Source organism: Haemaphysalis longicornis, unplaced genomic scaffold (genome assembly GCF_048455015.1).
Source record: "Haemaphysalis longicornis isolate Haplotype H1 unplaced genomic scaffold, Haemaphysalis longicornis Haplotype H1 scaffold_10, whole genome shotgun sequence".
Lineage (NCBI taxonomy): Eukaryota > Metazoa > Arthropoda > Arachnida > Ixodida > Ixodidae > Haemaphysalis > Haemaphysalis longicornis.
This window is the reverse complement of record NW_027526204.1, coordinates 11,335,778-11,350,404: the sequence shown is the minus strand read 5'-3', so window position 1 is coordinate 11,350,404 and position 14,627 is coordinate 11,335,778. Positions and strand designations below refer to the sequence as shown.

Here is a 14,627-nt window from a genome sequence, read left to right as displayed (position 1 = left end):
GAGAGAAGGAAAACTTTATTGCATAACACCCACTAATCTTATCCGTCGGTCAAGGGCCCTTGGGCTCTAGCAGCGCCTTCGGCTTGCTGAATGGCCCAGGCTTGATCGGCCTAGTCCGAGCTGAGCAATACGGTCTGCCATTGCTCTGCACCAGCGATGCGGCAACCAATCTACCGTTGGCGCCTGTGAACAGGCCCGCAGTGCCCGCAGCATGTGCGCTACGTCGGCCCTGTCCTTACCCCGGTGGCACTTGTCAGAATATTGCACGCAACTGGGTTGGGTTACCAGTTCGTTTGCAGAAGTCGCCAAGCCAAGGAGTGGCATTTCTGAGGGTAGGATGAGCTGGAGGGAAGCCAATCCGCCCTAGCCTATAGTTATTAGTGATGTCCCTGTAGGACGCGCGCCGATGCCGGCCCGAACAGCAAAGTGAATGAGCGCTTTTGTCACCAGCTCGGTGAGAAAACCTCCGAGCGGTGTCGTGCGCGCATTCGTTCTCAGCCAGGCGGGAGTGCGCAAGTGCCCATATTAGACATATCTTGACAGACCGCTGAATTGTTTTGAGCCCAGTACTTAGAAATGCAGACACCTCTGGACTGAAGCGCCCCCTCGAGTAATTTATATTAGCATATTTTGAGTCGCTCACCACACATTTGACTGTAGCTGAGGCTGTAATCGACCTACTTGGAGCTTATGGAATTTTCTTGCCGATTGACTGCCACCTTGGCCATGGCATCGCGACCAGGTTAATCGGCTGCGCCCACGTATACCACGCCCTCCGAATTTTCGAATCGTTTGTTCTCGCCCTTGCCTGCCTCCGTTCCGGATAGTCAACCGTGTCCACATTTTTAGGGATCGGTGAGGTGTGAATTTGTTCGCGCACGTCCGGACCCAAGGGTACTTTTCGAGTGCCGGTTTGTGGGGAGTTGATGCCCAGGGAGCCGAGAATATGCCGACCCGTCTGGCTGTAGCCAAGCCGCTCTCGTTGAGCCAGCCGCTGAGCCTCTATTAGTTCACTGAGGGTATTGTGAAGCCCGAGTGCGACGAAACGTTCGGTCGGAGGAGTGATAGGGATGCCGAGGGCCTGCTTGTAGGGATTTGATACGATGTTTTTCCCCTCGCTGGGCACCCGTGGTTTACTCGTACGAGCAGTGTTGTGATGGAGCGGACACTATCCTTTTGGCTGGCGGTGCAAATGGGCCCTGTGATAATAGAGTTGATTGATTGATTGATTGGATTTATTGATTGATTGATTGATTGATTGATTGATTGATTGATTGATTGATTGATTGATTGATTGATTGATTGGCACAGCCGTCATAGATGACTCACCTTGCCGAAGCTTCCCTTCCCGAGCACCTTGAGGAGGTGAAAGTCGGTGAGGTTGTACTTGCGGAAGCGAACTCGCTCTTCCTGCGTGGGTGTCTGAGGCGCCGACCGGCTTTCGGGAAGCGGCGGCCTCGAATCCTGCTGCTCCCCCTTGCCCTCTTCTTGCCGGTGGTCCTGCTCCCATTGCTGCTGCGCCCTCTCGGCGTCCCGCTTCACTTCGGCCAGGTCGGCGATGGTCGAGGAGCGACGCGGAGACGAAGGGTGCGTCGCCGCGCTCGTCGGGGTCGTGTGCGGGGCGGCGTCCTCGGACGTCGTGCGGGCCTGCTTTCCTCCCGGTGTTGTCGACCCGGGGGGAGACGTCGCCATCTCTGTCAGAGTTCGCGAAAAGGAAGGAGACGGCAAAAGGAGAGACTTCAAATACGCCCATGTCAAATGGACTGCCCTTGCGATTGCCAATGTTATATTTGTTTTGCCGTATTTGTATGTTTGGTGGGTCTACCCAGACCCTAATTACGGCACAGCAACTATTGTCTTCTTTCAGCTTTCTTTCTAATCGATTTCTGACGGTCAGAGAGGCGGCTTATACACAGCTGGAGAATGCCGCATCAGGTAAACACAAATCCTCTTTTTCACCTTCACTAACCGTTAAGAAGGTTGCCAGTCATGGATGGCAAGCGTGAGCGCTTAGCCTGATAATTCACCACGCCTAAAACAAGCGTGCAAAAATTATCTTCTACTCACGCTTGGCAAGCGTTAAGCATCCCACGAGTCACACTTAGAAAGCGCGATTTTTCAACGTGAAAACACGTCACGCTTGTAACAAGCGTGCAAAAAATCGACGACACTCACGCTGGTTAAGCGGGGAAAATTTAGAGTGTATTAATGCATGCATGCATGCATGCATGCATGCATGTATGTATGTATGTATGTATGTATGTATGTGTGTATGTATGTATGTATGTATGTATGTATGTATGTATGTATGTATGTATGTATGTATGTATGTATGTATGTATGTATGTATGTATGTATGTATGTATGTATGTATGTATGTATGCATGCATGTATGTATGTATGTATGCATGCATGTATGTATGCATGCATGTATGTATGTATGTATGTATGTATGTATGTATGTATGTATGTATGTATGTATGTATGTATGTATGCATGTATGCATGTATGCACTGCGAGCGTCCCTGGAGCTAGAAAAGACGTGTAAGAATACTAAGCGCGCTTCATTGTCTGCTCTCTGAGTGTGGAGGCTACTAACATACCAACGGCACAAATAGTCTTCCAAGTGACCCAGCCACGCTACCCACACTAATCTTAAATTCTTGACGCGTCTGGTCAGGCGTTGGAAATTCGTTTCAAAAGCTGGCGTTGAATTATGCAGCCGTGATTGATTTATTGATTCTTGCCGAAAACTCCGGTAAAAAATTTGTGACTATGTAATGCGGTTTTCCTGTCCCAATGCTTTTGCTTCCCTAATATTTTTTTTTTAGAAAGGAAATGCTCACAAGCACTTTGTTTTTAAAAAGCCGTAGAAATGAACGCGGCTTTTCATTACGCTTCTGCGCACCGAGGCAAAGGTGTGCTGGAAAATCGCATGACTGGGCTGCAATTATTTGATGCTACTCGCTAACCGCAGCAGTTCACGATGAAGTGCACGATGAAATGAAACAACAAAACCATTAATAAGGATCTGTAAAAGACGCAAGGGAGCAATGAAAAGTAATAGCAATGGAACACTACACCATGCGAATAGGCGCAATACATCCAACGCATGCACCATTACAGACTTTGAAACGTGGTGAAAATGTGTTATGTGTAATGACATATAATTGAAAAGGGGTTTTAGAGAAGAAACACGTATTGCTTTACTCTATGAGTAAACTACAAACTACACTACAAACCAATAAGCGGAACACCTGCACCAAAGCGTGAAGTTTCTTGTTCCCTTCAAGAATTACTTGTCGAATACAATTCGAAAACAGTTGCGGTACGCTTCATTTTGACCTTTCCTTTGGCGGTGCCCGCGCGTTAAATATTTGAGAGGTCAAGCTCTCACACATTCCCTATTGACATTCCGGAATAACCTACCGCAACATATTTCTAGAACGACCTCATTTATACCAATATGTCTCTATATGGGCAAGTTTGTACATGTCAGAACGTAACAGCGCAGAAAAGCATATTCCACTCCTTTTGATGAAATAAGCAGCGCTTGTAAACGTCGCTCCCTTCTCTGTCTCGTTTTTTGCACTGTTATGTTGGAACGCCTACGCCGTTATTCTTGATTCAAAAGTAATCACGCCAAACCCACCAGGCAATGAGACTAACATCGCTGCAGGCGGTTCATCTGAAACACCGCTTTGTAAGTGATATAGGTGCTCTCCAGCCGGGCCCGGTTTCACAATGTTTTAACGTAAACTGGCTTCTAATGCTTGCAAAGGACCCAGTAGTTCCAAACAATAGTTCGAAACAGTAGTTCGAAACAGTATGTTACTGTCCCTCGTATCTCTGAACTGAAACCGTTTGAATCTCAGAAAGGTTCCTCTTACACGCTTGAAAACTCCACTGAATTTGGAACGCATCGGGAGACAAAGCTCGCAGTAATGCCTCCGCAGAGGAAGAAGGATGGCGACGCACCTTTCTTGACTGTGGCGAGCACCTCTGAGAGCAGCTTCTGGTTGACACCGCACAGGTTGGCCATGTGCTTCTCGCATTTCTTGTGGCAGTTGACCTTGCATTCTGCGGAAAAACGAGGGGTGGATGTTGAAAACAGGTGTTCTTCAAAAGTCATGCAAAGCCGACGGCAAACAAGGTACCAGTCGCGATTATCAAAAAAATTCACGCATCTCCACGAAGTGAATCATGACGAGTGGCTGAAGCACTGGGGATCGTTCTTACCGTAAATCACCCGTGAGTGCTTACTGCTGCTAAAACGATTTTCAACACAATGCAATCCAATAAAATTCAAGTTAATCTTATCCAATTAATTTCAATCCAATACAATCCAATCCAAATCTAATCCACTCCTATTCAAATCAGTGCTCCTCGCGCATGCGCACCACGGCTCTCCGGATCTCTCTCTCTCTCTCTCTCTCTCTCTCTCTCTCTCTCTCTCTCTCTCTCTCCCTCTCTGTAATCTTTGGTGAACCCTTTTTTTTTTTTTGATCTTGTTAACCTTTCACAGATGTTTCTATGTACACGGTGCTGTGCATCTCTCTCTCTCTCTCTCTCTCTCTGTCTAACCTTTGTGAACCTGTTACTTTGTTCTGTTAACCTTTATGAACTTTTCGTGCACAGATGTTTCGGTTTACACGGAGCTGTGCCGTGAGCACGGACGCCTTACACCGGACATGCCTCGGTCTTAAGGTGCTTTTCCCCTAAAACAAAACATCGCCCTACAAGAATCCTCCCGTCTTATGACCTTCCAGGCCGTTCCAAAATATTGCAGAAGACTGCGTCTGACAAGAATGTGGTCAGGCTGAAAGTTAGGTCTCTTGTTTTTGTCTTATACGTTCAATAAACAATTACCTATCTGTATTTCCTCCCCCTCCCTCGGTCTGCCTAAATCGCGTAATCTTTTAACACTCCCAGAAATATAGCGCAGACAATTTTAGATCAACAGCTTTCCTTCCAAAGGCTTTCTGCGTAAAATACGCTTTGCCATGAGATGAAATCTATGGTTGGACGAAATCTGGTCGGGGTGGGTTATGATACAACGGGGAATACAAGGCTCCCGTGTGAGAGCCGAAACGTCTTTTATTTTACGAAATAAATTTTTTGGTCGGTGTATTTGTTCTCTGTTGAAATCTTTGCCGTGAGATGTTGATCACTGCTACGGCCACTGACATCTAAAATACGCACGTACGCCAAAAGAACAATGATTAATAATAACTCAAGGATTGTTATTTCGCTGTGGGCCAAAATAAAATAAACCTAATTAAGGAAGTATAAAAAACGTAATCAATGGTAATCCCACTGAATCATGAAAGTCCCCAGTTTTCTAATCCTCTGGGGCTTGAAGGTCGGCGCATCCCCTGAATGACAAGGACTGGTTAAACAAAACGTTCGCATCCACTTAAACACTAAATGAGGCCAAATATCACATCATGTTGATTAAAATAAGGCGTTCTGACTTTCTCAGGTACAATACCCCGCGGCAATCGCAATAACTCAAGGTGTCACTTTTAATAATGCACCATTTTGGACACGTTGGGGCTGTGCAATGATGATTGAACTGCACACGCACATTTTTTTAGACAAAGGCAAGGCAGGTGGGTACACAGCACAAGAACTCGCGTTGTGCACTTTTCTGCTTTGTCCTTGTCCAAAAAAATGTGTGCTGTTTAATCATCAGTAGCACCCTTAGTCGCTCTACACACAATTTTACGTCATACTAGGGTATATAGTTAGCTTATGCGTTTAATAGCAGAGTGCGTTCCGCAGTACCGTTCCAACTTTTTTTCCATTCAGTGACTAAAACATTGATAAAAACTATGAAAGCATAGTTCATGAATTAGTTTACATACAATCCAGCACTTTCATCTATTCTTGAACTAGTGCAGCGAAATTCTTCACTCGAGTTCCTTTCGGCCCGTCCTTCTCGATCTGTCTTCTTAACTACGCATGTAATCACATCTTGTTCAGCGTACTGCAAGAGTAACTGGCTAAAACAGTTACGTCCAAGCTAAACGCCGCCGCAAAAGCCCCCCCCCCCCCAAAAAAAAAAAAAAATCGCTATGAGGATACACTTCCTCAAGATCTAGTGTCCGCGGGAACAGTCTCGGTTAGGTAGTGAAACTCAGAGGCTTGGGCAGGTAATAACAGAGACTCATTTGTAAAGCGCTGTTGCGCTACGATTCTGGGTAGCCTGTTCCAAAGGAAAGTGTCTTGATGTAGATGAACTGCCGAGAAAAGCTGGGAATATGCCAACGACAATACTGATGTTTTATCTGCCAAGAAGTGACAGATGTTTCCTTCCTGGAAGGACTCAGTTACCCCATAGGACCGCCTGCAGAGCGTGTGTACCTCGTCAAGAATACGTTTGCCACTGACCGGAACATGCATAGGCTGCCAAGTGCTATAGTGGAGGGTTTAAAGTTTAGGCAGCACGCGAATTGAAACATCTTATGCATTAGTTTTAACAAATATGAAAGGGAGAGCTTTCTAAATGGACCCGATGGCGTCCTGCCAAGAAAACTAATGCAATTCCGCATAGACGGGCTGGTCGACCGAAAAACTCTGATAAGATCTTTGAACACACGGCGCGTGCATGAAACTGGGCTTTCACGGCGTCAGAAACATTACATGAAAATCACAAAAAAATGGTTGTAGATAAGGCAATACACGCATCTGTCACGAGGGAGTGGTACAGTAGCGTACTTTTATCTCCTGAACCACGTATCGGTATACATTGAGATGGCTCGTAGATGCGTTTACTAAGTAATCGACGCATGATTTCGTTTATCGTTTGGGATTTCGGCCTTTGACGGTTTCGCGATCGACTGGAGTCACTTTCAGCGACGGTTGGACGCACCGTTAGCTTTCGTACTTGTCTCAACATTCTTTCAGAACGGATGGTAAATTTCTTCCTGTAGTATATAGAAGCGATATTGATTTTTGTTCTGTGAATTTCTGTTTAACTTGGTACTGATTATGGTTCGCGCATAGGGCGCTTCCATCGGTACACCTGAAAATACAAAAAAACATTCAGCGCCCTTCCACTCTGTGCAGGATGACCCGCAAAGCTGAGTGCACTCTGAGGAGTGCACAAGGGAAAACACGTGTGTTTGTAATAACCGATTGAGCATACTTCCTAGCCAATTAGCTGAATAAAACTTGGAAGGACTACAATTTTACTGTATGTCAGAAACATTGGGCTGTCAGCTTCCTTTCCGTGTCGTAGGCATCTTAAAGTCCGCGTAACACACCAACCCGAACTGCTCGACAACACGGGACAGCAGCCAGGTCGCGTGAGACCTAAACCATTAAATCTCACACAAGCACCGCGGGCGTGTCATCGCTAGATACCGGAACTTTAGGCACAAAAAGTCCAGGTTTTAGGCACCTATATAAGAGGCACTGAAAAGTGCCATTCCGGCAAATATAGGCACTAAATGCTATCGTTTAGGTACATGCAGGCTCAATTCGTATTTACTTCAGCAGGGTATTTTGCGACAAAATTTGAACTTGCGGTAAAAAACAGCGAATAAGTCTTGTGCTGTCGAAAAATGGTTTCCTTTTGTTCTTAAAAATAGACCACACGAGAATTGCTATTTTAAAACATTTACGCGAATTTGAGGATGATTCGACAACGAAAGAAAGTCTTAAAATACATGACAAACCAAACCCACATCAATAATTTACTGCTTGAAACGGTGTTTTCAAAGTCGATAATTTTGTGTGAAAAAACAATAACGTTCACTGAAATTGGGGTAGCGTGCTTGTACTTCAGGACGTTCCATGACCTGATTTCACCTGATTTCATGTTTGCTGATCAGAACCTTCAGCAGTTCGTTTAGCACAGGGAACCCAGAAATGTTATGTCAGACACAATAATAGAAAGCCAGACAGGAATGGCTCGACCAGGCATCCTTCGGGGATGGTGGCGGATCTGTCCTGTACCTTCGAAATGAGCTCAGCATTCTTAGTCGGAGTGGCGCCCAAGCTGCGCAGTTGCTTTCTGCTAAGAATGTGAAATGAGCACACGAATGTGCCAGGTCACGCTCAAATGCCGCGTGGTGTAAAAATCCCGGGCCATCTGCACTAACGTGAAACCTGAGGTGGGGCGAAGCATGCAGTGCATAAGTGTATTCGTGGGGCCTTGGAATGTCTGCCAACGGAGATGAAACTGTTGGGGGTACAGGTATACAGCTGTAAAAGTCTCTCGTCTCTGAAGCACGAAGCTCCCTAGCGCGAGGCGTAGACGAGTGTCCCGGTGTTTTTTTAGTACGCGTTACGTTCTAGCGCGAGGCGTAAACGAGTTTCCCGGTGCTATGACCGTGACTACATGAGGCCACAATTGCGACGACGACAGGAGACACCAGCAGCCCCAGCCCATCACCTTTTGAGGCCCAGTGTTGCTCAGGAGCAAATACTCAATCAATATATTTTTTCTTGCAATTTGTGGTTTTTTCGACATTTATCATTGTCGATGGGCAGGCAAAGGATCCCGGACCTTCAAAAATTGGAGGGGGTAGCACGCACTTCCGTGCACTAAGAAAATATTGTTCACGCGTGTCAACTCGCATCTATCCCGGGTAGCTCAATGGGCTAGGGACAGGTAACCGAAATTGTGCAATTTCGTTGTTATTACAAATGACAGCAATACAAACTTTATGATGCTGTCTTCACTTGAACCACAAATCATGGTGATCAAAGTAGCTCTCTTCTTCAACTTACACATGTGATGCCAGTACCCAGTATTTCCCGGTGCCAAGCGTGTCCTAGCGTCCGTCCTAATAAACAATTTTTTTTCTGACTTCCTATGTGCGATTTCGGAAGTCCTTTTTAGATAATAAAAAACTTCTCACACGCTTAAGCAAAATAATAAAGTTTTGGGCATCAAAGGGCTAAGGAGCTTTGCCCTTAATAATTTGGGCTGCGATATTTTCCCCGACTGCAAAGCTAGCGCGTGTTTTGTAGCAGTTCTCCGCCCTTAGCCGAATGTTTTAAGGGACAACAACGGGATCTGGTGGAAGAGGCACAATCGGTAACTGCTTCTTGAAGACACAATTGGGCCTCCAAGAACGATCTTACAGCAGAACGGCCTCCTCAGCCCTTAACAACACCGATGGACCCCATGGACAGTACAGGGAAGTCAATAAATCCGTACAAGTTACTGACCTGTACTGCAGAAGCAGATGACTAGCGAAGCTGCGGGATAGCACGATTCAGTAACTATATACAGTAAAAGGTCGTTAATTCGAACTCGGGTAATTCGAACTTCCGTTTACTTCGAACTCACACCCCGGTCTCGCACAGCCCTGTATATTTCGATGAGGGAAAACTCCCGATAATTCGAACGCGTCGGCATCCAAAACGGTTAATTTAAACTATGATCCCCTGGTTTCCATCGCTCCTGGTGAAAAACGTCAGCCCAGATTGAGTACAATGTGTTGCAAATCCAAACCAAACCAAATTTGCTAGAGATGCGAAACTGCGAAACAGAAAAACAACAGCGTGGCGCGCGCGCTACGCTCCTGAACGGCTTATTTCGCGTCTACAGAAGATGCCGCGCCACCGGCGCCAGTGTTCGGGCGCATGCCATTTTTATTTACTATGTATTATTCGCACCCGCACGGGGCACCTTGAGCAATCTTGGTGACGGTACTGGCGATACCGCGGACCCCGAGCCCCCAAACATAAGCTGGATCCAACCGTGGTGATGTGTTTTTAAGGTGAAGGGTAGAAACCTCTAACGGTGGCCGTCGGAGCCCAGGTCAAGCTCCGGCGGATGGGCTTCCTGTCTGTTTACCAGGCAGGGAGCTCCGGGACCTCCTCAGCTATCAGGGTAAGGTTGTGGAAGAAAGTACCCCCGTCTCCCTGCTTTTATACTATGCTTTATGGTATTGTCTAAAACCCCCCCCAACCGTGATCGGTCCCTGAAAAGGGGCCGCACCGAAGTATCCTTTCCTCCGTTGCCGTCGTTAACCTTTCCTGAACCGGACCGTTTTTCTCGATTTCTTGTGATGGAATCCCTCAATCCAACCCACCCTCTTGCATCTCAGTCAGTCTTCTTGATCGCCAAGTATCTTGAAGCCATAGTAGGAAAATCGTATAAATGCAAAAAACAAAGGTCTGGTGAACTTTTAATTGAAATAAATGACAAGCAGCAGGCTGCAAAGCTTCTAGCTCAGACTAGACTGGCTGATCTTGACATCCGGGTCACACCCCATCGGAGCCTCAACAGCTCGCAGGGTGTGATATCCGAGACAGACCTGAACGAAACCGATGCGGATCTCCTTGCCGGCTTGAAGGATCAGGGCGTCACTGCCGTGAGACGCATCACCATCCGCAGAGACGACAAGGAGATTCCCACCAAACACATTATCTTGACTTTCGACCGCGCAATTCTTCCACAATACATAAATGCAGGTTTTATCCGTTGCTCCATCCGTCCGTACATCCCGAACCCGCGGCGCTGTTTTAAGTGCCAGCGGTTCGGGCATGGTACGAACTCTTGCCGTGGCCGAACGACGTGTGCAAAGTGCGCGGCGCACGATCATCCGAGCGAGAACTGCTCATCCGAAACTCTCACTTGTGTAAACTGCGGGGGGCCGCATGCGGCATACTCCCGCAAGTGCGAAAAAATTTCAACTCGAAAAGAAAATCATCAACATCAAAGTCACTGAAAACATCACCTTCCCAGAGGCGCGAAAGAGGTTCGCCTCTTTCCCCCTGGGGAGGTACGCCGACGCGGCTCGCCGGGGGGCGGAGCGGCGTCTCGTTTCCACAGGGACCCAGTTCAGCGAGTCTGACCTGGTCCCTCGCCCGCCCCCCCCTGGGTTGCCTCTGGCAGCCCAACCCGCCACCACGCCGCTTGCTGAGGCAGCAGCGGTTGTGGTGGCAACCTCTTCCGTCGGGACCGGTGCCGCTCCCGCCTCTGTCTCCCCGCCCTCCAGTGCGTTGGAGGGTACAGAGGTGATGGACACCACGGGCCCCGCACCGGTTCCCACCGCCACCGCACCGCCTGTGCCACCTCTGGCGCCCCGGACGCCCTCGGCGGTGGCGGCTCAAACAAAGGGCTCCCGAGGGGGGGCCAAGTCCAGGGGGCCCGGTCCGTCGGGCACCCCTCGGACATCCGACGACGAGATGGATGTCGGGCCGTTCCTGCCTGCAACGCAGCGCAAGGAACGCGTCCCGACGCCAAAGCCTCCTGACAAGCCAAAAAAGGTGAGAGTCACAGCCCCGAAAGACGACACATAAACAAACACACACACTCCAGTAGCTCTCACACTAAATAATGGGAAGAGAAAACATAATTCAATGGAACTGTAGAGGCCTTCTTAAAAATCTTGACGATGTATACGAAATACTGCATGCTAATCAGCCAAGTGTGATGTGTCTTCAGGAGACGCATTTGAATTCCAAGCACACACATTTCTTAAATAGGTACATGGTCTTCAGAAAGGACAGGGATGGCTGCACACACTCTTCGGGCGGTGTAGCCATAATAGCCCGGCAATCCCTAGCATGCCATCCTGTCGCTCTCAACACCGTCCTTGAGGCTGTAGCAATACGCACAATAATTTTTAATAGGTTGATAACGGTATGCTCCATATACATTCCTCCTGATGTCACACTTTTGAGCTCTGACTTCGAGGCGCTGGTCGACCAGCTGCCCGAACCGTACATCCTAACAGGCGACCTTAATGCACACAACTCTCTTTGGGGCTCCTCCAGAACGGATGCCCGAGGTCGCCTGTTGGAGAAGTTTCTTACATCCTCCGGAGCATGCCTTTTCAACAAAAAACAGCCTACATATCATAACTTAGGACACAATACATACTCTCATCTTGACTTGGCTATTGGTTCCGCAGTTCTCTTTCCATGTCTTGAGTGGGGTGTGGGCACGGACCCATATGGTAGTGATCATTTCCCCACTTCATTAACGTATATAGGTATAGGCCCGAGCAGTCCATCTTCCCATAACAGGTTTAATGAATCCAAAGCAAACTGGAGTACATTCACAGAAACATCTAAACTACACCACACAACCATAAAACACCTACACGTTGAGGAAGCCGCCCAACTCGTCACGGCGCACATCCTCGACGCCGCCGAAAAGTCCATTCCCCAGGCCTCCAGTGGGTCCCGCAGCCCAAGGAGGCCCTGGTGGAACGAGGACTCCAGGCGGGCGCGAGAGGCCCAGAACAAGGCGTGGGGTGTCCTTCGCCGGTACCCCACGTCAGATAACATCATTTCTTTTAAACGGGCAAAGGCTTTTGGAAAGCGAGTGCGTCGTGAGGCGAAAAGGGAGAGTTGGCGCACCTTCCTCACTTCCATCAACTCGTACACTGACACACATAAAGTCTGGACACGAATACGAAAACTAAAAGGACAACAGACACACAGCCTGCCCCTGGTTAGTACAACAGGGGACACACTGGAAGACCAGGCTAACACACTTGCACAACACTTCGAACACGTGTCCAGTTCAGCACACTACACAACCACTTTCATGAAACACAAAACATCTGTAGAAAAGAAGTCCCTGCGTGATAACAACAAGTCGCACACTTCTTACAATTCTCCTTTTTCAATTCATGAGCTGAAGGTTGCTCTGAGCACATGTAAGCCTTCAGCTCCAGGTGCAGACAAAATCACATACACCATGATACAACACCTACACCCAGACACTCTTGAAACACTCCTACATCTATACAACAACATATGGCTTTCGGGGCACATTCCTCGCTCTTGGAGGGAGGCTATAGTAGTGGCTTTCCTGAAGGAAGGAAAGGACCCTTCCTCTCCAGCCAGTTATCGCCCCATTGCCCTGACAAGCTGCCTGTGCAAGCTCCTCGAGAAGATGATAAACAGGAGACTCGTGTACTTCTTAGAGTACAACGGTCTTCTCGAGAGCTGCCAGGCGGGCTTTAGGGCGGGGCGATCTACGAATGATCAACTCGTTGCGTTAGAGTCGTATATTAAAGATGCTTTCCTGCATAAGCAGTACTGTATGACAGTATTCTTTGATCTTGAAAAGGCGTACGACACTGCTTGGCGGTACGGCATCCTCAGCGATTTGAAGTGCTTTGGTATGTCGGGTAACATGTGGAACACGCTTGCCAGTTACCTCTCTGAAAGAACGTTTCGCGTGCGAGTTGGAACTGCACTCTCTAGAGTTCATGTGCAGGAAAACGGTGTTCCGCAAGGTGGAGTTTTGAGTTGCACGTTGTTTATTGTAAAAATGAACTCTCTTCGGAAGGCTCTGCCACCAACCATTTCCTGCTCAATATATGTAGACGACGTGCAATTATCCTTTAAGTCTTGTAACCTGTCTATCTGCGAGCGCCAAGTCCAGCTTGGTGTTAACAAGCTAGCTGGCTGGGCAGATAGCAACGGTTTTAAATTTAATCCAGTGAAGTGTACTTGTGTTTTGTTTTCGAAAAGGCGCGGCATTCGGCCGGATCCAGACATCAAACTCAATGGTGTCTCAATTCCAGTCAGAAATGAACACAAGTTTTTAGGTGTAGTCCTTGACGAAAAGCTCTCGTTCATTCCACACATAAAAGAACTTAAACATAAATGCTTAAAGGCCATGAATATACTCAAGGTTCTCTGCCACTCTTCATATGGGGCTGACAAACAACTTCTTTTACGTGTTTTTACCAGCCTGATAGGTTCACGATTAGACTATGGAAGCGTTGTTTATGGGTCAGCAAGTAAGACATCCCTCAAAATGCTGGACCCAGTGCTTCATCTGGGGCTCCGGTTGGCATGTGGCGCCTTCCGGACTAGCCCGGTCGAAAGCCTCTATGTGGAGTGTAATAAGTGGAACCTACAACGTCAGCGAGCATACACAGATCTTCTTTTTGCTTTTAAAATTTCATCTATGCCACACCATCCTTTTAAATCGGCTTTTTATGATACGTCTCAGACTGCACTACTCCTAAACCGACCATCGTTCTCTGCGCCCTTCTCCTACAGAGTTAGAGAGGAAGCGTCAGAGCTTTCTGTCTCCTTTTTAGACACCATACAAAGTTCTCAAACAGATTTTATAGCACCATGGCATCTCTGCCCTGTATCATGCGACACATCCTTCACACATGTAGATAAAAACCGAGCTCCCACATGTGCAATTCTGCAGCACTTCTTGTATTTGCAGCAGAAGTATCAATTTTCTGAATTTTATACGGACGCCTCTAAAACTGCCACCTCTGTGTCCTGCACGGCGCATGGGCCCGGCCTTAATGTCACTAGAACTCTTAACAGTAATACGAGTATCTTTACGGCAGAGGCTAATGGTGTACTTCTTGTTGTTAATCATATCCTTCAAAGTCACATCCCACAATCCATTATATATACAGACTCCCTCAGTGTCGTGCGGGCGTTGTCGTCATCAACGTCTTCAAAAAATCACGTGGTAAATCTAATAGTCAAGGGTATTATGTCGGTGTATGTACGCAAATTTGAACTGGTTCTTTGCTGGGTCCCTGGCCACAGTGGTATAGCCGGGAACGAAGCAGCGGACAGAATGGCTGCTGCTGCTACACTCTCGAATACAGTAGACATAACCACATTACCCTACACCGACGTGAAACCACACATCAGACAACAACTTC

The 14,627-nt window shown here is 47.6% G+C and overlaps 1 protein-coding gene across 7 annotated transcripts in view; it reads right to left on the bottom strand.

Annotated features, from left to right (window-relative positions):
* Positions 1-14,627, bottom strand: part of LOC144158171 (putative protein kinase C delta type homolog) — a 493,518-nt gene that overhangs the window by 74,915 nt on the left and 403,976 nt on the right. For all 7 annotated transcript variants that reach the window (XR_013319963.1, XM_077688850.1, XM_077688851.1 and 4 more), the window contains 2 exons: positions 3,979-4,080; positions 1,330-1,694 (listed from right to left, as the gene is read on the bottom strand). Coding sequence is in view for 6 of the 7 variants with exons in the window: in XM_077688850.1 (XP_077544976.1) it covers positions 1,330-1,694; positions 3,979-4,080 (467 nt within the window). In the remaining variant the exon portion in view is untranslated. The remainder of the gene's footprint in view (positions 1-1,329; positions 1,695-3,978; positions 4,081-14,627) is intronic.